Source organism: Callithrix jacchus, chromosome 2 (genome assembly GCF_049354715.1).
Source record: "Callithrix jacchus isolate 240 chromosome 2, calJac240_pri, whole genome shotgun sequence".
Lineage (NCBI taxonomy): Eukaryota > Metazoa > Chordata > Mammalia > Primates > Cebidae > Callithrix > Callithrix jacchus.
In genome coordinates, this window is record NC_133503.1 from 19,669,665 (window position 1) to 19,693,831 (window position 24,167).

Below are 24,167 nucleotides of genomic sequence, written 5' to 3' on the forward strand. Positions count from 1 at the left end.
GGATTATTAATAGTGCAAAGTCAAAGTGGGTGAAGAGTGACTACGGTTGCCTGTGTGTTGCTAAAGACTTAAAGATTTTTTTCTTTTTTCTTTTTTTTTTTTTTTTTTTTTTTTTTTTTGAGAAGAAGTCTCACTCTGTCGCCCAGACTGGGGTACAGGGGTGCTATCTATCTCTAATATTTGTATTTTTAGTAGAGACGGGGTTTCACCATGTTGGTCAGGCTGGTCTCGAACTCCTGACCTCAGGTGATCTGCCCGCCTCAGCCTCCCAAAATGCTGGGATTACAGGCGTGAGCCACTGCGCCAGGCCCAGGATATGAAGAATTTTCTAAGAATAACAGATACATTGCAGACTGAATTTAAATCACATTACAAAACCTAAATTAGTTCACAGTAATTTAGTTCACCTAAATTAGTTTTGGAAGCTATAAGCTCTGGAAGTTAGAAAAATAAAAAGATATCTCTGGTATGGAAACAAAAAAAAGGTAAATTCCCTCTGGAGAAGAAAATGGATGTGATTTCAGCTGGGGCCTGTCCACGAGTGTTCTGATCATTCGTCTGCAGATTGGTGAGCCTCTTTTTGTTTTGAAATAAAGTATTTGATTCTGCCACGTTCTGTTTCATGGCCAATTGATAATTTTATAAATGAAATTTGCTTTCGGTATTTGGTTCAACCTCTTGCAAAAGTCGATCTCTTTCCTTCCACCCTATCTTTTTGCCATTTTTTTATTTTCATGTGTTCCTTCCAGCCCTCCTAAATGTCTGCCCCATCCTGTGTTTTACAGAATTACTTTCCTAGTAAGCAAGACATCCTGCTGGCTAGGAAAGCAACCAAGGGGATTGTGGAGCATGACTTCGTTATTAAGAAAATCCCCTTTAAGATGGTGGATGTGGGCGGCCAGCGGTCTCAGCGCCAGAAGTGGTTCCAGTGCTTCGATGGGATCACGTCCATCCTGTTCATGGTCTCCTCCAGCGAGTACGACCAGGTCCTCATGGAGGACAGGCGCACCAACCGGCTGGTGGAGTCCATGAACATCTTCGAGACCATTGTCAACAACAAGCTCTTCTTCAATGTCTCCATCATTCTCTTCCTCAACAAGATGGATCTCCTGGTGGAGAAGGTGAAGACCGTGAGCATCAAGAAGCATTTCCCGGACTTCAGGGGTGACCCGCACCGGCTGGAGGACGTCCAGCGCTACCTGGTCCAGTGCTTTGACAGGAAGAGACGGAACCGCAGCAAGCCGTTGTTCCACCACTTCACCACTGCCATTGACACCGAGAACGTCCGCTTCGTGTTCCATGCTGTGAAAGATACCATCCTGCAGGAGAACCTGAAGGACATCATGCTGCAGTGAGCAGGAGAGCCCCAGTTTCCAGCGTCTGTCAACAGCCTCCGAGGCTGCGGCTCAGGCTCTGTGGTGTGTATCGTCTCTGTGGTCCTTGAGTGGGTTTCTCCGATCCGTGCCCTCAAATACCTGGCTCCAGAATGCTGTCAGCCCAGCCCAGCCAGCAAACTCCAGGCAAAAGGACATGGACACTGTCATGTTAGCTACTGAATCCTGGGGACGAGTAAAACTACTGAAAATCCAAGGGATCATTGTGTTATTAATACGGAACATCTAATAACACTGCTTGCTTTTCTTTACAGAAATGTTACTCTTTTTCTGACACAATTTAATTGAGGACTCTGTGTGTGTGTCTGTGTGTGCGTGCGCGCGCACGCTCTGTCTTTAATGACAAAATCACAAAAACCAGCTGGCCTTGCAGATGGCTTTTCTAACTTGCAAGTCTTCCCTGAGACGGACTAACCTGAGAGCTTTGCCTAACGGTAGCTTGTAGAGATCCAGTGCACTCCAGTGCTGCTAAACTCAGTGCCTGAGCCCGGCCCTGCAGCCCCAGCCGCAGTGTCTGAAGGCCACCTCCCAAAGGGAGCATGTTGCCTTTGCAAACTCCCGTGCCAGTTTTCCTAAGAGCCCCTCATCCAGCCTTTTAGATAAAGCTGAGGAGCCATGCCTAGGATCCCCTCCCAGCTCTGAGGACAGGATGGGGGACTCTGCAGGTGTGGATTCACCTCAACGCCCCTGCAGGGGGCTCAGTCCTTCCTGCCCTGCCAGATGCCCAGCAGCACAACATGGAGTGAGACAGGATGCCTGCGGTGACTGCTGCTCCGTTCATGCGCACAGCGGTGCTCTTCACCCCTAGCCACCCCCACCCAACCTGATGGCAAAGACAGAAACCAAGTCGCCTTGCAGATGGCTTTCCCATCCTGCAAGTCATCTGCTCACATGCAGTTGGCAGCACATAGCGCTTCCTTCTTTCAGAAACATTCCTCTTCTGGGGCTTCAGAAAACTGGCAAGGCAATGAGCAGCGCTTTTGTTAATGTCCCAGCTGCTTGGCGAGCTAACAGCTGACCTTTCAGGAAGCCCACAAATGCTGGAGGAATCTGGGTTTCTCCGCATTGCCACTCCACCAGTGCCTTCAGTTTCATTGGGAACGGCCACGCCTGTTCTCAGCTCTCCTAAGGCTGATTCTCATCAAGGCCCCTCACTTCTGTGACTGCTTGCAAAACAAGTAAACACTCTCGGATGCCGCTGTCCTGGGGGAGTCCACCCGAAGCTTGTGAATGTTGACATGAGCTGGCCAATCCTGGGCCCAGCTCACTTGTCCAGCTACCTGCCAGGTGTCTTTTACTGTGTTTAAAATACATTGCATTCCAAGCTGGTCCCCTCTGTGTATCACTCTACTGAGAAATCCTGCCTAGTATGTTTGGGGATGTGTCCTAGCATTAAAAGCAAATGAAAAGCTTCCTCTTATTTGGCACCCAAATGTTGCTGTGGCTCAGTCATACATCCCAGGGCCCTGTCCCAAGGCCATGCTGCCCCTGACCCCGAGCCCCTCTGCAGCTCATTCTGGGCTTGTTTTCCCGCAAACCCGATCAACAGAAGCTCTGGGGCAGATGCAGAAGCAGAAAGAGGAGGGAGGGGGACCTGCCTCTGGGTCACCCTGTCAGCACAGCGTTTTCATTAGGAGACAGCATGGACTCTCTCTCTCTCGTGGTGCTCAAGGGTTTGCTGGGCTTACAGCTCTTATTTTGGCTGGATGATGAAGTTGCTGTTTTCGTACTGCTTCCTTTGGCTCTTCACAGATCTAAAGGATGTGACGAGGGATTAATGCCAATGACCACATTTTAAAGGAGAAAGAAAACTCTTGGTGGTTCCCTCGGGATGGTCTCGGGTCACATTTTCAGTTTTCAGCAGTGAAGTGCAGCTCAGTCCACGGCATGGTGAGCTTTGTGTGCTGCTGGGGTCAGCTTTCACTATCCCCCATGTTTGTCAGGACCCAGAGCCCAGAGGAGTACAAGCAGGTCCTCCACAAACTTGGAGTGCCTCTTGGTGGCGCTGTTGGAGGCAGCACCACCATGATTGGCGTGGCAGGGGAGTTGTTTGAAACACCTTCCTGAGTAGTCCCGCCTGGTCAGTGAGTGCTTGTTTTCCTTTAAACAGTCTGGCATATTTACTAATCGCTTTCAAACCGGAAGCATGAGAGTAAGGAGCTGTTGTGAGGTCTGTTTAACTCGATAGAAAGTACAGTGGAATGACTCCCGGCCCAGGTTCTTGACTCGCTCAGCCACTGACCCCACCACCCTGGCCTTGCTGAGCTGGACTTCCTCCTCTTCCTCATGACCAGGGTGAATTAGGAAGTTTTTAAAGACACCCCCTTCCAAATTCTATAACGCATTGTCATTGGAGAAGGTAACTCTTTGCAGGACTAAACTATCATCATTTACAACTTTTCTATACATAGACTGTAGTCATTTTTGTCTCCAGAACATTAGGCTTTTGTATTTTTTAATTTTAATTTCACTGTTAATCTTTATTGTCTTTTTTATTAAGATGTTGGAAAAGCAGGAGGTAGTTGTGCCTCATCAATTATTGCAAAAATGTAACAATAAACTTCCTCAAAGTAAGATTCGTTCCTCATAACTATACCGTTTACACATAAGAATGCATGTAGGGCTTTTACTGAAATCTATTTTAAGCTCTTCTGTTTGTTGAGATATTGTTTCAAAGATTTTGAGTCATAGGTCTGTAATTTATAGAGATCTCTGGAATTCTTACTGTAATTTTCCTACTTTGATAAAAACGAGTCAGATTATTTTAACTCCAATATTTAAAAAAAAAAACTCTTAGAAGATGATTAGTTAGAACTAACTTGGGGGTTCTGGGAACAGAGATCTACTAATCTGGTGTTGTAAGGTGGAGGCTCCCATTGGAACGGTAGTGGTCCAGGTCAGTTGCTCGTGGCGTAAGCTTTGCACAGTGTAGTAGCAATGAGAGGGTCTGGCTTGAAAATTTGGCCACCCTCAGCCTCTGGATGTTTATTAAAATAAATTTAGTCTTTCTTTGCTCAATAGAAAATATTGCTAGAATTCAAAACCAACTGATTTTTCAGTCCCAAAAGTTCAGAGTGAATCACTCTAACCGTTTTGTTTTGTTTTTTTTTGTTTTGTTTTGTTTGAGACGGAGTCTCACTCTCACCAGGCCGGAGTGCAGTGGCACAATCTCCGTTCATTGCAACCTCAGCCTCCCGAGTAGCTGGGACTACTACAGGCGCCTGCCACCACACCCAGCTAATTTTTTGTATTTTTAGTAGCGGCAGGGTTTCACCATGTTGGCAAGGATGGTCTTGATCTCTTGACCTTGTGATCCACCCACCTCAGCCTCCCGAAGTGCTGGGACTACAGGTGTGAGCCACCGCACCCGGCTGTAATCCTAATTATATTTGAACATGGTTTGTTATTTATTCATCACAGTTATTATTTCCACATACCAAACAAAGCCTGCCATGTAGGAGAACCACTGTAAATAGTATTTTGGGCTGGGTGCGGTGGCTCACACCTATAATTCCAGTACTTTGGGAGGCCAAGGTGGAAAAATTGCTTGAGCCCAGGAGTTTGAGAACAACCCAGGCCACAAAGCGAGACCCCATCTTTACAGATAAACAGAATCGGCTGGGCATGGTGGTGCGTGCCTGTAGCGCCAGCTACTTGGGAGGCTGAGGCAGGAGAATCGCTTGAGCCTAGGAGCTTGAGGCTACATGAGCTGTGATCACTCTCTCCACTCCAGCCTGGGCAAGAGAGCAAGACCCTACCTTAAAAATACATGAAGATGTGTTCCAGAGGCTTTCATTCAAAACACTCTATTTTTAAAGCATGACATGGCAGCATATATACCTGCACGCACACATGTGAGCGTGAGAGGCCCCGCTCTCTAAGATGGGGAAGCTCGGAGGGGAAGGACCTTGATATGTTCAGGAGACCAGAGGCACTCAAGGGGATAACAGGTAGAGGTCTGTACTTGCAACCTTTGTGGTTATTGTTCCAGCCAGAAAGTGAGGAGACCACTCCTAGGAAGCATGGGCACTGTCCGGTCCTCAGCATGGTGTGACTGGAGCTCTCATGCCCAGGCCTCCACCAGAACTTGCTCTTCAGCATCACTGGGCATCTCTCCTCTTTCCCAAACAAGCAGCTTTCTGGAAAGAGGAGTGGGGATGCTGCTCAGCACCATTGCCCATGTGTGGCCAGTGGGGCCTTGACCACAAGTGGGAAAGGCAGAGAGTGTGCCAGAAAAACACCCGCCCTGAGCACACAGTGTGCTCTGACTGTGGGCTGAGCTCTGGGAGCCTGGATGTCCTCACATTTTTATGCTGGATGGCCTAGTGGCTTTCTGCCCTGAAGACACAGTCGATCACCTGAGGCGCTCTTACCCAGGTAGTGTGCTGAGCCGCCAAGCCTGAGACACCAGCTCGTAAGTGCAGGTTTCCCCATGTCCCAGGTGGTTCAGACGTCAGCCACAGTTGACAGCCACTAAAGGGGCCAGCTGGGAGGTTCCTGCCAGGTTTGGGGACATCCATGTTTAGTGTGGTGCAGATTGTATTTCACCGTATAATGTGCCCACTAGGTCTTCTCACTGGCCAGCACCCCGCCTTGAGAAGAAGTGTAGGGATGGTGGGTTTTCTTTTGTGATTTAAGGGCAGAGAGAAAATCCTTGCTAGTGTTTCATCACGTGCGTGCAGCCTTTTTCAATCTCTTGGTCCCATTTCTCTGTAAGGTGTGTCACATGCTTAGCAGCCTCATTCAATCCCTTGAAATTCAAAAAATTTCACTTTGAAGAAGAGGACAGACCACTTTAAGGCTTACTTAATTGGCACAGCAGCCCCAGGGAGAGATGGTCCTTAAATAAGGGATCCTGTTGTTTCCTTGAAGCCTTGGCATTCAGTGGAGCTGGCCCAGGCCTGAGGGTTGGTGGGGGACTGCAGTGGGCTTACTGGGCACCTGCATATAGAAGCACCAGGGGAGGGTCTGGCACCGTGCGCCCTGGAAGGGGATGGTTCACTGGCGTCAGCCTTTCAATCTCGTTCTCGTTTTGTGAGGCGTTGTTACTGGACCTGGAAAAGTGTTAGGTTTCCCAAGAAAGGTGCTGAAGCTGCCTTTTTTGACCCAGCCTCAACAGCAGGTAACAGGCTACCGGGGAGAGACAGTCTGCGGTTTGGGTGGTGACTGGGCTGGGACTGGAATCCACAGGGTGGGGATGTGCTGCTCTTGTCTCACGTTCATGGCCTGTCTCACTCGTTCTGGAGGAAAGTCTTCAGATCACCAAGACTCCCCTTGCGGCTCCTCCCTTACTCGCTGCTCTGTCTCTCCCTTCAGAACCCTGTGGAACTTGGAGGCAGGTTATTTTTGGTGTTCAGGGCAGCATTTTGAAATAGATGCATCGGATTTCTGGGCTTCAGTATTGCCATGTCCGGGTGGAAGCTGACTTTGGACCACAGACAGGTCACCACTCACTGGAAGCATCCTTCATCGTTCCCCTCGCGTGGCTGTGTCTGTGGTGCTGAGGGCCCAGAGCAGCCCCTTCAAGGAGATGCCGGTGTGGTGTGGTTCTGCTGACCACAGGCCATGGCCATGGCTCTAGCCCGTGAGCCCAGAGGACCTAAAGGCTCAGAACAGCCATGCTTGGCATGTGCTGGGCCTTGCCTAACCCACATCCCACTGAAATAGTCCCCGGGAGATGAGCTTTTCTCAGTATTTGAATTTCCTATTCAAAGGGCGTACTTGCAGAACCCAGCAGGAGGAAGCAGGAGGTTCCTAGAAGGGAGTGAGTTTCCAGATACCCTGGCGTGGCAGACACTGCTAGAAGCCAGTGTCCATGTGTGGTGAGGGGTAGGAAGTGGATGGAACTGTGAAATAGACCATAGTGCTCCTGCCCAGAAAAGCAGACCACCCACTGGGCACAGGCTTCTCTGTCTTCCCTGATCTGGGCACAGGCAGATCCGAGTATGGAGGGGATGAGAATTGCTCCCACACTTAACCCTGACATTTGGAAATCCTTCCCGAAAGATGACACTCTCACGAGTCCAGCAGCCTCAGCACCTGGCTGATGGTGCCTTTGCTAGGAGTCATGTTGAAAATCAGCTCTGTGGCTGACTTCCCAGTACAAGTAGAAATTTAGCTCCACCCATAAATCGGGTGCATTCTTTTGAGCAGGTTCCAGGCAGTCATTTTCTCCTCTTGGTTTCCTTTCGGATGTGTGTGTAACATGAACCAAAGCAGGACACGGGTACTGTTACTGGGGGTGGTGCCGGGGGGAACATCAGCCTGAATTTCCTGCTGGGCCAACACAGCCTGGCCCGTAAGTGAGTGGGGTGACAGGGTATGGAGAGGCACCAAGCGCCATAATTGCTGGAAGGGCTTCCCTTCCCTCGCCTAGTCCTGTTGCTGAAAATGAAGGGCTCTTGTTCCAGGCCTGTCACTCAGCACCCTTTAATTAACAATGAATTCACTTCATTCTGTGATTTTTTTTTTTTTAAGGCAGAGTCTTACTCTGTCCCCAAGGCTGGACTGCAGTGGCGCAATCTCAGCCCACTGCAACCTCTGCTTCACAGGTTCAAGTGATTCTCCTGCCTCAGCCTCCCAAGTAGCTGGGATTACAGGTGCGTACCACCATGCCTGGCTAATTTTTTGTATTTTTAGTAGAGACGGGGTTTCACCATGTTAGCCTTGTGATCTGCCTACCTCAGCCTCCCAAAGTGCTGGGATTACGGGCGTGAGCCACTGCACCCTGCCCATTCTGTGATTTTAAAAGCTGATATATTTTACCCAAATGAATGTAACCCCAGCAATTCGTCATCGAGGTAGAGCTTTCCTGGGGAACCACATCTTCTCAAATTGGCCAGCAAATGTGTGAGCCCCACCTGGCTTGGACTGGGTGGCTCACCTGTTAAAATCTGACTGGAAGTCCAGACGAGGGAAAGTTTATCTCCGCAGAGTCAGATGTAAGGGCGGTGGAGAGCCATGGCCCTCTGTGAGCATATAAACGTCCTCTACACCCAGCTCTGGGGCCTTCTGGTACTAGCTCCATGTGCAGAGGGAGGCTCTGAGAACAGGGCTGCTGGAAGAGCTGAGGTGTCTGACTGGCAGGCCTAATTGTTCCTGTCTGCAACTTCAGCCTCTGCCCCTGGCGCTGTTGTTAAAGCTGATCTGAATTTTCCCCGAGAGCTTGGGGAGCACCGAGGGGGCATGCAGGGCTGTGGCCATCAGTGCCCCTAGCAGTGTGAACCCCTTGAGACACGTGTCTGTAGCAGAGCTCCCATGCAGCCCGCAGGCGCTGTGGGCCATGTGCTCTGTGGTACTTTGCAGTTAGGAGTCAACGTGTTAGATTTTTTTTTTTTCCTCTTTTATAAAATGTAGTCAAGTCATGTATAATTTCCACACTACTCACTGGTATACAACTACCATGCAAATGCATTTCAAATTTACCTTTTTTTTTTTTTTTTTTTTTTTTTTTTAACAGAGTGAACCTTCTTGATTTTTATTTTATTTTAAAATATAGGGTCTCGGCCAGACACGGTGGCTCACGCCTGTAATCCCAGCACTTTAGGAGGCTGAGGTGGGCAGATCACGGTTAGGAGTTCAAGACCAGTCTGGCCAATATGGTGAAACCCTGTCTCTACTAAAAATACAAAAATTAGCTGGGTGTGGTGCACGTCTGTAATTTCAGCTAGTCAGGAGGCTAAGGCAGAAGAATCACTTGAACCTGGGAGGTGGAGGTTGCAGTGAGCTGAGATCGCACCACTGCACTCTAGCCTAGGCTACAGAACAAGATTCTGTCTCAAAAACTAAACTAAAATAAAATATAGGGCCTCACTCTGTGGCCCAGGCTGGAGTTCAGCAGTATGACCATAGCTCATTGCAGCCTGGAAACTCCTGGGCTCAAGCAATCCTCCTACCTAAGCCTCCCAAGTAGCTGAGACCACAGGCATGTGCCACCACCCACACCTGGCTAATTCTTACATTTTTTATAGAGATGGAGTCTCACTGTGTTGCCCAGGCTGGTGTTGAACTCTTGGCCTCAAGTGGTCCTCCTGCCTCAGCTTCCCTGAAGTGCTGGGATTACAGGCATGAGCCACGGCACCCAGTCTGGATTCTTTAACAAGCCTATTTATGCAAAATTTAAAATCTCTATTGAGTCTGTCAGTCTAGCCTCTCCAAAAATTACCTTTTGGCCTGTCAGGCAAATTGGTTTAAAACATTCAAAAATGTCCTTTCTTAACTCCATTTGAACCAGCTCACATCGATGGGCACAGTAGTGTGTGCTGACACAAGCATTGCCAGAAAATTCTGTGGTCATAAGCTCGGGGCCTGTGCATGGCCCCCAAAAATGGCTCATGGCCACTTTCCTGTGCTCAGCTCCCAGCCCACACAGCAGGAGGACACACTGCCGAAGGGACCAGTCAGGTGGCCATCTGGCTTTAGCACCTAAGCCCTTTGGGGCCTTAAATACAGAAAGGAACCACGTGCTCTGTGCAGCCCCTCCCCTACGGTCACTGCATGCCAGCACCACCTGTGCCGGGCCATCCTGCTGTGACCGGACTCACTTTAGAAATAGTGTGCTAGGTTAAGATATGATAAAGTGTAAAAATGTATAGCCATGGTGGTTTAACATGTTTTGTATATATGATCTTTATAAATCTATTAAAATTTGCCTTAAATTACACCTGTCTTCCTGGCATGTTGTGTCCCTACCTCCCTCACCATTTTTGAGAAACGGGGCCCGAGTGTGGCAACCCACCCGCCACTTTGATCTGCCATGTGCATCGCATCCACAGGCTTTCCGGGTGCATTCCACCACAGGGCAGGCACCTTTCCAGAAGCAAAGGCCTCCTCGCATCTTCCACATGTCTGCGGTATGTGGCAGGAGAGGGAGGTGAGCACTCAGCACAGAGCCCAGCTCAGGCCTTAAACCCTGTCCTTTCTCTCCTGAACTCCATCCTCCCCTGGCCTTGCCATTCCTGGGTGGTTCTTCCTCTCAGCATCGGCAGGAATCTCCCACGCCACCCAGTCGACTTCAATAGAGTCGGTCCTTTTGCAGCTGCTGATCACCACTGCCAGACAGACCTGTGGGCATAGGGGACGCGCACAGGCAGCCAGCGACGGTGGCCCACAGGGGCACATGAGAAACATGCTGTAAGTGATCTTCGTATAAATAGAAATAATGGGCTGGGCCTGGTGGCTCACACCTATAATCCCAGCACTTTGGGAGGCTGAGGTGGGTGGGTCACTTGAGGTCAGGAGTTCGGGACCGGTTTGGCCAACATGGTGAAATCCCATCTCTACTAAAAATACAAAAATTAGCTGGGCATGGTGGTGGGCATCTGTAATCCCAGCTACTCAGGAAGCTGAGGCAGGAGAATTGCTTGAACTCAGGAGGCAGAGGTTGCGGTGAGCCAAGATCATGCCACTGCACTCCAGCCTGGGCAATACAGCAAGACTGTCTCAATAAATAAAAATTCAACAAAAGAAATGATGATCCCCTCCTCCCCTATAAACACACATTAGCCTTTCCTTTTTGTCACAGCACATGAAAAATACTCACTCTGATGTGGGGAGATGTGAAATGGGGAGTGAATGTTTATGAAGTGACTTTGTTTGACAGGTGTTTTAAAGGCCTCTCGCAGTGACTTTGTGGCTGGGCATCCACATGGGCGGATGAACCCGTCCACGTCAGCAGAGGAGCCAAGTCTCGGAGGGGAGCAGCGCCTTTCACAGAAAGCTCCCGCAGCAGTGAGTGGCAGTCCTGTAGGGAGGGTCCTGTGGGCTCCTTGCATTCTCAAATGGAAGGAATTGCTTATCAAACTCAGTCAACACATTCCCCTTTCCATTTAGACTTCCAGAATTTCATCCTCTTCCTTTAAGCCCTTTTTAAAATTTGGGGTTGATCACATTTATTAATTTTGAGGATGAAAATGTAATATGTAAGCATTATGGAAAAACTGAGTAACAGTTTATTTTGTATATTGGAGTCCATCAGTCACTGCAGTACTAAGATGCCCAGGTGTATTTCCACTCGGACTGAACTTTTAAAAATAACTGTGCCATACGATCAAGTGGTGATTAAAGCTCATGTAACCAGGGCAAAGTCGTCCCCATCAGAGAGGCTACTGCAGGGCCACAGAATGTGTTGGGCCACGGGATGCTCTGGGCTCCACTGTTGGGGCAGAGGAGGGGCTACTGCAGGGCCACGGGATGTGTCGGGCCAAAGGGGTGCTCTGGGCTCCACTCTTGGGGCAGAGGAGGGGCAACTGCAGGGCCACGGGATGTGTCGGGCCAAAGGGGTGCTCTGGGCTCCACTCTTGGGGCAGAGGAGGGGCTACTGCAGGGCCACGAGATGTGTCGGGCCACAGGATGCTCTGGGCTCCACTGTCGGGGCAGAGGGGCTACTGCAGGGCCACAGGATGTGTCGGGCCACGGGATGCTCTGGGCTCCGCCGTCGGGGCAGAAAAGGGGCTACTGCAGGGCCACAGGTTGTGTTGGGTCACGGGATACTCGGCTCCACTGTCGGGGCAGAGGAGGGAGCTCTGCCGGGTGCACTCGCCTTTGCCTCCTTTAGGTATCACTCCTGCTCAGGGGTCCGTGACAGACATCAGGTCATGCCATCAAGAGCCCCGGTTGAAATAACTGCCTCCAAGTGCTCCAGGCAGGAGAGGCAGCTGGAAGAGGGCAGGAATGAAGAGGAGACACCCTGCCTTCTGACAGGCGCTCCCTGCAAGCCCCAGGAGGCTGTCATTCTGTCGGAGTTGGAGTGGCAGTCCCCCGCCCTGCCCATCCAGAAAAGGCCTCAGGCCCTCACAAGTGGGCGCCCAAGGGGATAGCCACCTACCCAGGGGGGCGCAGGTGGAATGTGGTGGAAGCTTGAACTCTCTTCAAAGGAAAAGAAAAATGGTCTGTGGCTTCCTGCATCTCTTTCCTTCCTGCTCATACATTTGGAATAAGCGGCCAGAGCTCACCTCTTACCCCTGCCTGGGTTAAGCAATCCTGAGAAAACTGCGTTCTCTACTCTAGGGCTCTCTGCCTCTTCCACCAACCCGCTCCACTGCCCATGGTTTCTGTGACTCCCTGTTCCCAGAGGCCTACCCCAGGTGAGCAGAGCACAGGGAGAGGAAGCCGTTGAGAGATGAACGCAGCTCAGCCCTGGCCTGCCCGCTGCTCCCTGACCACCAGACCAAGCCTGGCTACAGCAGTCCCTCAGGCTCCACAAGCCCCATCCTGTTAGAATGGCAGCAGTGCTGCGTGGAAATGGAGCTCCTACGTGAGACAGTGTTGGAAGAAATGGTGAAAAGTCCACCACCTTCTGCTGCCAAAAGCCTAACCGGGGAGGGGTGTCGGCCTCAGACCGGAACCCACGTTGCCCCCAGGAACCATCAGCCGCGCTCATCACCTTTGTCCACGTGCCAGGGAAGTGGGCAGCTGCTGAAGCCACCAGCATGCAAGAGTCAGGGCTGAACAAAACACGTCCCCATTCATTCCTGCTGGTCACAGACCACCGAAGGAGGCCCATGAAGCAGACTCACAAAAGTGTAGTGAGGGCCTTTGAACAGAAGAGGGTCTTAGACTAGCAGGGGGACAGAGACATGCTGGCCTTTGCCAAGAAGTGACACTTCAGTCATGCTGTATCCAAAAAATCCAGGCACACTGCAGCGGGCAGAGCACCCTATCTGAGAGAGAAGACCACTGGACCTATAGCCAGGAGAGCCAGAGCTCTTGGCAGGGTGGAGCCACGTGACTCCCGACCTAGCTGTTTCCACACGACAGAATTTCGTTCATTAAAAACGCAGGGACAGCTGGGCACATGGCTCACACCTGCAATCCCAGCACTTTGGGAAGCTGAGGCGGGTGGGTCAGCAGAGGTCAGGAGTTCAAGACCAGCCTGACCAACATGGTGAAACCCCCATCTCTACTGAAAATACAGAAATTAGCTGGATGTGATGGCACACACCTGTAATCCCAGCTACTTGGAAGGCTGAGGCAGGAAAATCACTTGAACCCAGGAGGTGGAGGTTGTAGTGAGCTGAGATTGGGCCACTCTGCACTCCACCATGGGTGACAGAGTGAGGCTCCATCTTGAAAAGCCCAGGGAAGCCAGACATGGTGGTCAGTAATCCCAGCACTTTCGGAGGCTGAGGCAGGTGGATCGCAAGGCCAGGAGTTCAAGACCAGCCTCACCAATATGGTGAAACTCTGTCTCTACTAAAAGTACAAAAATTAGCCAGGCGTGGTGGCGAGCGTTTGTAGTCCCAGCTACTTGGGATGTGGAGGCAGAAGAATCACTTGAACCCGGAAGGTGGAGGTTTCAGTGAGCCGAGATTGCACCACTGCACTCCAGCCTGGGCAACAGAGAGACTCCATCTCAAAAACGCCCAGGGAGCAGGCATTTAGGGAGGCCTCGGTGGTAGAATCTGGCAGATGTCGTCTTCGGCTAATCTTGCAAGAGCTCGGGTTCCTCTCACAGACAGCAGGAGGTTGGACAGGCCTGGCTCCCTTGACCCTCTCTGAGGGCCGTTCCTGTGCAGCCATTGGGGCAGGGGCCACTACATTCGCTTGACTCTGGTGAATATTTGGATTGCCTCAGATCATCAAGGGAACACTGCAGTGGCAAGAGTTGGACTGAATGCATAGTGACCCCAGGACGCTTCTTGGACATTGCTTTTTAAAAATAAACCTCTGCCATCAGCCTGTTTTCATTTGCCTCCCTACCCCAAGAAGCTGAGTTCAAAGATAAACCTCCATTCTTCTGGGTTCTCACTCATCAGGTGCTGCTCTAAGATTTCAGGAAAGGGAAGGCTGGTCCAGCATCTCCACCCGTGATCTGCATGTTTTTAACCACGTTCAGGCCGAGGCTCTTTACAGTCAGGCAGGAAGTGTTTCCTAGATTACTCTGCAGTGTTTATCTTTGACAGCCTGGAGTTCCAAGAGCCATAAATTTGCTGTTTCCTTGGGTTTTCTTGAAACTGGGCGCCTCTGTGTGCAGTTGCTCCAACAGATATCGAAGCTAGATTTCAGCTCTAGAGCAGTCTGCATGCAGGGTGAGCCTCTCCCAGGATGGCAGCCAGGCTCCCTCAAGTCTCTACCCTTGCAGGACCTGCAAATCTGGCCTAGAAGATGGGCTGTTTGCTCCCAGCATGCAGGCAGGCCGGCCCAGGTCCAATCTGTGAGCCCTGTCGTGAAGCCCTGATTCGCTCCGACTTCAGGGGAATAAAAATATTCCTGTCCGGGACTCGCCCTCCTTCTATACACAAATTAGTGAAGCCCCAGCAACCCCGGGTGTGTTGTCATTGGCACCTTCACGTAAGAGTGGGCAGCCGGCCACCCACCCAGGCTGCTCCTCGGAGAGAGAAGGGGCTGCGTTGGCCAGAAAGCCTCCTGGTAATTGGAAACAAGGGGGTGTGGGGGCTGCTCAGGGATGGGGATGCAGGCCTCCCAAGTCGGTGCACCCGTTTACTCTCTTCCTGCTCAGACCTCTCCAAGCTGCTTTCCCAAGAAACCTGCACAACAGCAGGACAACGCGGGGTTCAAACCAGAACAAACTGCGCCTCAACTTCAGCTCTGCTGCTTCTGAGGCTCCCGCCTTTCCCAGTTCCATCTTGGCGGCCACATCCATACTGTGAGGACGCAGGCATCTGCCTTGAATGTCATTTTGAGACAAAGATGACGATGTAAAAAATTCTGTTACTTAGGAGGGACCCCGTACGAGGTGGAGTTGACCGACGAGGGAAGATGTGCCTGTCCAGGTGGACCTGGGCAGGGCAGTGGGTTCCCCCCTTCCTCCCTCTCTGAGCCCTGGCTGTCCCTGCCCATTAGGTCTGCAAAGCAACTTCCTTGGCACCGTTCAGAGACCCTCTACATGTGGGTGTCTCCCTGGAATGTTCTAGCATCCACTTTGAACTTGGTGGGATCTAAATTTGGACTCCCAGCTTTATCACTTGTGCTTGACTAAGTGATCTTATGTTTATTTTTTCAAGGCTTTTGGCGATTTCTTTCATCAGGGAAAGGTCTGAAGTCGATGTCCCACAGGACAGTATTAACAGGTTGGCACCCCTCCCTCCTTACCCATGCTTGGGAAGTGGGGGTGGGGGCAGTGCTCAACTCACTTTCCTGTGCCCTCAGGGTTCATACCTTGGGCAGGAGTGGGGAGGATTCTCCTCCCCTCTCACCCATCTGACAATGAGTTTGGGCTTAGGGGAGGAAGAGAGGGAAAAGAATGAGGTTGTGAGGATTGTAGGGCTGCCTGAGGAGAGATTAGCCTCTCAGGGAGGACACTGCTTCTCAACCCTTCATCAAGGTGTGGCTGTGACGTGGGAGTGTGTATTCTAGCTACTTCAGAAGGCACGTTAGCTTCCCCAGCCTCATTGCACACACAACAATACAGATAATGTATGTCATGACTTGAAAATATTTTTAGCTCCATGAGGCCCTGCTAACCTGACCCACCCAGATAGATGAGGCTCTCAGAAGTCATTGCCACGCTAGAAGACCCATCCTTGTGAATTCAGGGGCTTATGACAGAAAATGAGACAAGAAAGGAATCAGGTAGGCTTTGCACATTTTTAAAAATTGAAAGAACCAGGGTCCTGTGTGTCTTGGAAACCATCATCTCTAAATTTCATCTCACTTCAACTTTGGCAGTGCTTAAGGAGGTTAGAAAGACTCATGAGCTGTGACTTTCCTCGAGAAGGCAGCACTCATGACCTCTCCTCTGCCTTAGTGTCTTCCTGGCAATGTCCCAAATTACTGTTCACCAAAGGCAACACAAACAGAACCTGGGGCTGACGCTAGGAAGAGGAGGGAGACCTGATTTCTCTTAAAATTGCATTTCAAAACAGTCCTCTCAACAGCTGTCTTAAAAAATTCACTCCCATCTGCAACTTGGTAAAGGCTGTGGATAAAAGGGTTTTTTTTAGCGGTTTGCTCTTTCCCACTTCAAAGCACTTTTTTGGGACATGCATCGCAGTTGAGGGTCAAAGGACTTGGGTACAGAGACAGCGCAGAGGCTTTGGTCATAACCCTGATGTGCTCCCACCCTCAGCCTGAGCTAGGCTGTTCTATCACCGCTGTTTAATCTCACATCACTCCAGTGGTGAGCCTTTTGCTGAAGATGAAGGAAATCAGAAAACAGGTAAGGTCACCTAGCAGGTGCACCAGCCACATCCCCACAGTGAACGCCAAGTGGGGCTGTTCATGAATGGTCACGGCAATACTCTGCTGTCTCACGTCCCTGCCACATCCCCTCCCCGTGAACCCAGGGTGGGGTCCTTGTCACTGCCTCAGTAGAGTGCAGGAAAGGTGACATTCTGTGACGTGAGGCCGAGTTATGAAAGGCCACAGAGCTTCCATCTGACCCTCAGAATGTCCACCTTAGGAAGGCAGCCACCATATTGTGAGGAAGCCCAGGTCATTTTCTGAAAGGCCTGGCTCTTCCTCCCCCTGCTTCATTCTATCATAGTTACTACCCAGGTCACTGTCGTGCCTCTTAGAAGCTACACGAAAGAGAACGGGATGGAGGAAGGTCCTAATGCTACTTCTGAGCTGCATCTTTGCTTCTCTGACATCCACACATACTTGTCCTTTTGCATTTTCTGGGACCAGGACCAGGAGCCTGTAGCTCCACCAATCTCAGATTCACAGGGAAGCCTCAGCCCTCCTCACCTGCATAGCCCTTCTAGTTTTCGTGTTGTGTTTTGGATTTTCTTAGAAGCCCTCCAAAACCCTATGAGCCACCCACCCACAAAACGTCCAAGCTGCTCTGTTCTTGCCTCTTTGCAGAGGAGAGCGAGCGCACTGTGACCCCGCCGGGATTCTACTCTCAGAACCGAAGTGTCTCTCCCTGGGACTCCGCACTGCAGGCTGAGGGGGGATGTTTGACGATAAGAGAGTCAATTCATCATGAAGACACAACAGTCAAATGTGCATTGACATAAAAGAGCTTCAAAATGCAGGAACCAAAATTAAAAGGAGACAGATAAAATGCTCAGCCCTGGCTATGGAGAAAACACCCCTTTCAGCAATGGAAAGAACTAGACCAAAAGGAAAGAGACCATCTGATCACCACCTCCACCTGCTCGGCTCTGACGGTGCAGACGCCTTTGCCAAGAAACTTCCCCAAAACATCACCGCAGTCTGCTTTCCCCACGGTGAGTGGCAGCCGCCTCAGGAATGAGGAGCCCCTGCCCTCAGTGAACACCAGCTCCTGCAGCGTTGGTCAGAAGAGAGGGCAAACCCCAGAACTTCCACGGAGAGCCCGTGTGAAATCCGTAAGGGTCAGATGCCACCACAGAAAGTGACCCTTCCTGTGTGCATGTGGTTGACACTTGAGACAGAAACAAATCTCCATCGCTCCCCCCTTTAGCAGGGAGACCTAGCCTTGGAAGCTGGATTGCAGCGTGGAGCCTGTCTGCCCCCAGGGTCACTCCTCATCTGAGCTGGCCTCTCCAGCTTCCTGCTATAAATAACTGAGGGGCAGGCCCGCAGCCTGGAAGGAGACAGGACACCCGCTGCTTCCTTCTGCCTCTACAGGCGAGGGGGCTCTGCCCCACCCCCAGCACAGTCCACCTTGTGCTCCACGAGAAGTGCCCAGGAGCAGGGAGGCCCCTCCGTGTGTGCAGGCCCCTGAGGGCTGCTGGCTGGGGCACAGGAGTTGAAGGAGCTGCCTAATGACGAGCGTTCTGTAGCTTTTCCAAATAACCTTTCCTTTTTTTGGAAACAGTCTTGCTCTGTTGCCCAGGCTGGAGTACAGTGGCATGATTACAGCTCACTGCAGCCTTGCCCTCCTAGGCTCAAGCTATCCTCCCACCTTAGCCTCCCGCATAGCTGGGACCACAGGCAGGAACCACTGCATCCAGCTCATTTTAAAATTTTTCTTTTGTAGAGACAGAATCTTACCGTGTTGTCCAGGCTGGTCTCAAAGTCCTGGCCTCAAGCAATCCCCCCCCCACCTTGGCCTCCCACAGTGCTGGGATGACAGGCCTGAGCCACTACCCAGCTAGACCCTTCCTCTGAATCCCTGGCAGGTGGGAAGTGGCCCCAGCTACTGGACAGTGATGGCCAGCATCCTAGGGAAGGAGACACAGGGCGGCCGCCACAGTGTTAATTCTCTTCCCCGTCCCAGGAACAGGGGGCCGACTCTGCTCTGGAGAGTTTTCGGGCACTCAGCTTCCTCCTCAGGGAATAGAACTTGTCCCCTAGGACCTTACGCAGCCCCGCACTGTCCCTGCCACAGGGAAGTTCCTGCCTGGTGGCCGGGAGCTGGCCAGTGAACATCTCCCAGTGGTTGAGGGCATCCACGGCTCTGTCCACCTGCGCCAGCTCCTCCTCCGCCCCTTCCCGCTGCAGGGCTTGGATGCACATGGCCAGCCACCGTTTGTGCTCCTTGATGGCCTCTGCAGGGCCCCCAAGTGAAGGCGGAGCCTCAGAGGCCTCCAGGGAGCTCAACCCGTCCTCTGGCTCCAGCCCCGAGGAGAAGGCATGACTCCAGGCATCAGGGGTGAGGGGCTCCGACGTGCTGGTGCCTGGCTCTGAGTCACTCTCACAGCACATGCCTGAGTCGGTGCTGATGGGCGGGGTGTCTTCCCACACCGACGGCTCCCCTGCCTCCTGGCTGGGCCATGTCCCCGCCACCGCCTGAGTCCAGGTGTAGAGTCTCTAAGAGGGAGAAACACAGGCTAAGTTTACACCAGGCCAGCCCTTGTCTAGATAGGAAACTGCCCAGAGACCCAGCTCCTTACCTAAGGGGACCCCAGTGTCCTCAGTTGCACAGGAGTCAGACTGGTTTCGTGAGGGCTCTTCTGACCAGTGGCCTTTTGAGGACTCACATCCAGGCTGTGCCGGAGTCAGAGGTGCCCACCCCCAAGAGCCCACCATTCACCATTCAGGAATTTCGCCAGCTACTTGTCCAAAGTTAACAGAAAGCTTGGCCGGGCGCGGTGGCTCACGCCTGTAATCCCAGCACTTTAGGAGGCCAAGGTGGGCAGATCACAAAATCAGGAGTTTGAGACCAGCCTGGCCAACATAGTGAAACCCCGCATCTACTAAAAATACAAAAATTAGCTGGGCGTGGTGGTGGGTGCCTGTAATCCCAGCTACTTGGGAAGCTGAGGCAGGAGAATTGCTTGAACCCGGGAGGCAGAGGTTGCAGTGAGCTGAGGTTGTCACCCAGGCTGGAGTGCAATGGTGCAGAGTGAGACTCTGTCTCAAATAAATAAATAAGCTTTCAATATCCTTTTTTCTCAGCTCACTGCAACCTTCCCCTTCTGAGTTCAAGCAGTTCTTCTGCCTCAGCCTCCCACGTAGCTGGGATTACATGCGCCTGCCACCACACCCGGCTAATTTCTATATTTTTATTAGAAATGGGGTTTTACAGCCGGGCGCGGTGGCTCACACCTATAATCCCAGCACTTTGGGAGGCCGAGGCGGATGTATCATGAGGTCAAGAGCTTGAGACCATCCTGGTCAACATGGTGAAACCCCGTCTCTACTAAAAATACAAAAGTTAGCTGGGCATCGTGGTGCGCACCTGTAGTCCCAGCTACTCAGGAGGCTGAGGCAGGAGAATTGCTTGAACCCAGGAGGCAGAGGTTGCGGTGAGCCGAGATCATGCCATTGCACTCCAGCCTGGGTAACAAGAGTGAAACTCTGTCTCAAAAAAAAAAAAAAAGAAAGAAAGAAATGGGGTTTTACCATATTGGCCAGGCTGGTCTCGAACTCCTGACCTCAGGTGATACACCTGCCTTGGCCTCCCAAATTGCTGGGATTACAGGTGTGAGCCACTGTGTCCAGCCAGAAAGCGCTTATAATGCATTAAATAAAATTTTAAAATTTAAAACAAAGGTCTGGGCACAGTGGCTCATGCCTGTAATCCCACCACAGGGAGGCAGAGGCAGGAGGATCACTTGAACCCAGGAGTTCCAGACCAGCCTGGGCAACATAGTGAGATCACAAGGGAAAAAGAAAATGTAAAGCAAAGGGAATACTTGAAACTCACTTTCTAAATATTTTCTACATTTCACTCTTAACTCTGCTCTCAAGATTACTATCCTTTCCTGCATCTGTCCAGGGGACATGAAATTTAACACGGTCACCGAGTGCCTCTTCCTACTCAGCTCTCACTGACGTTGGGGAGCTCATATCAGCCATGGTGAGACTTTACACCACAGCAACTGGCAGAGACCACAGGTCGGGATCTTTCTTCTAGAGGCATTTCACCAATTGCTCTCGATGGACAGCAGTGACCTTTTCTGGCCAGGCCTTTGGTCAGCTCTCTAGTACCTGCCAGAGTCCTCAGGAGCTAACCCAGTAACCAGAGACAGCAGGTGACCTCACATCTGCACCGCCACCCTCCCTACCATAGCCAGGAGGGACAGGCCACCCTGAAACGCCTTCACCCTGCCCTCTTCCCTGGGTAGGAGGAGCTGTGCCCTCCAGCTCAGATTCCAGGCAGATCCAGGCTATGCCATGTCACATGGTTGCACAAGACCCCAAGTGAAGGCATCAAGTGAGAGCTCATAACCATTTCTGCAGCCCAAGCTGCCCCTCACTGCCTATACGCCTTGACAGGGCGCAGCTGGCAGCAGCAACCTTTGCAAGGCGTCACCAGATGCTGATCAACCGTCACGCTGCCTGCACTCTCAGGAGACGCTCCTATCCTCAGCCATGGCTGCACCTGGGCTCCAGCCTAAGTCACAGGCTCCCAGCCTTCCACATGGGAAAGCCATGGTCTCTGTGCCTGCTTTACCTTCCCTTTACTGCCGGAGTCCCTGCAGTGAGGTGGCGCTGTGATCTGGAAGTACCCCGGTCTCCAGGTCAGCAGCATCACCTGGGAGCCCTGCAAGATGCAGCTCCTCGATCTGTCCCAGAGGGAAGGAGGGCCCAGCCCTGCCCTGCCCTGCCTTGCAGGAGATTGACAGGCTCAGTCTGGAAACCATGCCCCCACCTGCCACCAGCTCCTGGGCCCAAGACTAGGAGGAGGACGCAGGGGTTCCTAGCACCATTTCATTCACAGCTCTTGTGCTTTTGCACAGTGACACCTTATAAGTTGTTTTCATCCAAAGCTGGGTTTAAAGAAAAATTGCCACCATTTGCCTTTGCACTCTGAACTCAGAGTAAAGCTTCTGAGTTTGCAAACACATCTTCCACCCTGAAGACGGACAAACCCTTTGCTCCACAACCACAGCAGAGGGGGTTGGGAACAGGGCAGCTCCTGCCTCTTCCCTGGGGGCCTGTGCCACCTTGAGCAGCAGTGACCCAAGTATTGGTGATGAGAAAGAGAAGAGAAAGTTACCCTGGAAGAAGACCCTGCCACCACCCCTCCCCCACCAGGAAGGCCCCTCCCGGCTGGGGCTCCAATCCCAGCTCTTCCTGAGGGAGAAAAGCTCTTTGTCCCCCCTCCTCCCCACCCAACCCTGCTGCATCCTCCCAGGTACTCGCCACACGCAGGCACTGGCAGGACTCGCCCTGCCGCTGGTGAGACCGGGCAGAGCTGGACCCCAACGCAGGTCCCAGGCTTTGCTGGGCTGGAACTTGGCAGTTGACAAAGCGTGTGCGTGGTCCCTGTGCCCCGCACGGTCTCCAGGTGGCGCTCTCGGGCCTCCCGAGTGCTGGTCCCAGCGGCTGGGCTGCGCGACTCACCTGGTACCTCTCGATGAGCCTGAAGCCCAGGACGTGCTGCAGCTTCCGCAGGCAGATGGGACAGAGGTCCAGGGGTCGCCGCAGGGCCTCATCCAGGCTGAGTGCACCCTGCATGAGGCAGCGGAGCCAGCGGCAGTTCCCCAGGCCCAGGAGGTGGCAGAGCTCATGGCATGTGACCTGGGGGAGAGGCCACCAACCACCTCAACTCACTGCCTTCTCCCTGCATCAGGCAGATCTTCAGGAAGCCCCAACAGAGCTGAGATGAGTCCCCTGCAGCTGCCCTAGGACCTGGGTGAGGTCGGAGGGCCATTGGTCCGGGCACCCCACCCCCTGCCCCAGGCAGCACAGGATGACCACATTCAGGGTGGTGGCCCTGGGGAAGCCACACAGGACGGGGGCTTGGGAGCCAGACAAACAGGCTCTAATATCTACCCTGCTTCTTCATAGCTCTGTGGCCCTGGTCTCCTCATTCTGTAAAGTTAGGGGTTGGTCCTTTTCATGGTGAGGATGGGGCAATGTGACAGAGTGACGCAGCACAGGCTCAGCCAGCACCCTCCCGTCCCCTCTTCCCAGGCCCCTCCACCCACCTTGCAGCACTGAACCATCCCCAGGGTGCTGAAGCACAGGGCCCAGCCTCTGTCCTGCAGGGGGGCCTCAGGGCCGTCTGTCACCGCCTCTCCCAGGGCTGGATCAGGAGCACTGGGTCCCGACTTTGGGAATTCCCCTGAGAACCGGGCAAAGCTGCAAACACCCACTTCTGGAGAGAGATGAAGAGAAGGGCACTCTCAGGGGTCAGGCTTGGCTCCCCGGGGGCCCACGATCAAACCCACCTTATGCTCTCATGCAACCCGGCCACAGCCTGAGGACACACTGGTCCTGGGCGGCCCTGTCCTGCCCACAAGTCCATGTAAAGACGGGCTCTGGGGCAGAGGAACAGCTCACACGCCATTCCTCCAGACCTGGAAGGTGGCACCTGTTCCCATGCATGGGTATTCACTTCCACCAGCAGGGTCCTTGAGGCAAGAGCAGAGAGGGTGCTCCCCCCAGGCAGAGGGGGCCCTGGCTCACCATGCCCTGGAAGGAACTTGCTGAAGGTAAAGCTCCAGGCCTCATGCGGGTACAGGTCAGACAGTGTGAGGCCCAGCACGCACAGCGCGTCTTGGGGCTTGTTGTTCTTCAAGAAGGACAGGATGCCGTCTGTGGGGAAAGGACCAGGGGATGGGGTCAGGAGGCAGCTGGAGATGCCCATCTTCCAGGCTCAGGCCAGCAAACCTTGTCATTCTCTTCCTCTCCCTGGAACCCGTCCCCTCCCATGTCAGGCGTGGGCCAGCAGCCTCTGGTCTGACCCGAGGGCTCACAGTGCCCAGAGTTGCATGATGTGAAGTGAGGGCTGGGGTCATTTGGAAATCAGGACATAAGTCGGAGAGGCAGCCAGGCCAAAAAGACTCACGCTTGTAGCCCCAGGAAGGATAAGCCACCGAGGCAGCTGAGTGACGGCCCCAGCAATGTCCACATCCCAGCCCAGGGACCTATGAGTCCCCACGGCAAAAGGGACTGCAGATGATTAAAAATTTTGGAATGGGAGGTTATTCTGCATCAGCCAGGTAAGCCTGAGGCTGGGCATGGTGGCTCACGCCTATACTCCCGGCACTTTGGGAGGCCGAGGTGGGCGGATTACCTGAGGTCAGGAGTTCAAGACCAGCCCGGCCAACATGGCAAAACCCCATCTCTACTAAAAATACAAAATGAGCTGGGCATGATGGTGCATGCCTGTAGTCTCAGCTACTCAGGAGGCTGAGGTAGGAGAATTGCTTAAACCCGGGAGGTAGAGGTTGTGGTGAGCCAAGATTGCACCACTGCATTCCAGCCTGGGCAAAAAGAGCAAAATTCCATCTCAAAAAAAAAAAAAAAAAAGATTAGAGGCAGCAGAGGGTCTGGGTGAGTGCAGGAGGCCTGAGGGCGCTGCAGGGCTGGCTCTGAGGAAGGGGAAAGGCCGTGAGCCAAGGACGCAGGCGCCTCTAGAAGCTGGAAGGGGCAAGAAATGGATTCTCCCTGAAGCCTCCCCAAGGAACCAGCTCTGCCAACACTTGACTTTAGCCCAGGGGCACTCCTGACCCACAGAGCTATAAGATCACAGTGGGTTTTCCGAGC

The 24,167-nt window shown here is 52.4% G+C and overlaps 2 protein-coding genes across 13 annotated transcripts in view; one reads left to right on the forward strand and one right to left on the reverse strand.

Moving 5' to 3' along the window:
* Window positions 1-3,968, forward strand: part of GNA12 (G protein subunit alpha 12) — a 119,264-nt gene extending 115,296 nt beyond the window's left edge. The window contains exon 4 of the mRNA XM_002744096.7: window positions 786-3,968. Within this exon, the coding sequence (XP_002744142.1) occupies window positions 786-1,355 (570 nt within the window). The 3' untranslated portion in view covers window positions 1,356-3,968. The remainder of the gene's footprint in view (window positions 1-785) is intronic.
* The window catches only part of AMZ1 (archaelysin family metallopeptidase 1), a 64,528-nt gene that overhangs the window by 9,498 nt on the left and 30,863 nt on the right, over window positions 1-24,167 (reverse strand). For 3 of the 12 annotated variants that reach the window (XM_078358459.1, XM_054249069.2, XM_078358455.1), the window contains 5 exons: window positions 23,085-23,213; window positions 22,604-22,773; window positions 22,017-22,193; window positions 19,906-20,024; window positions 9,297-19,034 (listed from right to left, as the gene is read on the reverse strand). In XM_078358459.1, the coding sequence (XP_078214585.1) occupies window positions 18,821-19,034; window positions 19,906-20,024; window positions 22,017-22,193; window positions 22,604-22,773; window positions 23,085-23,213 (809 nt within the window). In that variant the 3' untranslated portion in view covers window positions 9,297-18,820. Of the gene's footprint in view, window positions 1-9,296; window positions 19,035-19,117; window positions 20,025-22,016; window positions 22,194-22,603; window positions 22,774-23,084; window positions 23,214-24,167 lie in introns of those variants that run through there. The other 9 variants (XM_078358433.1, XM_035283246.3, XM_054249061.2 and 6 more) reach the window with 4 other exon arrangements.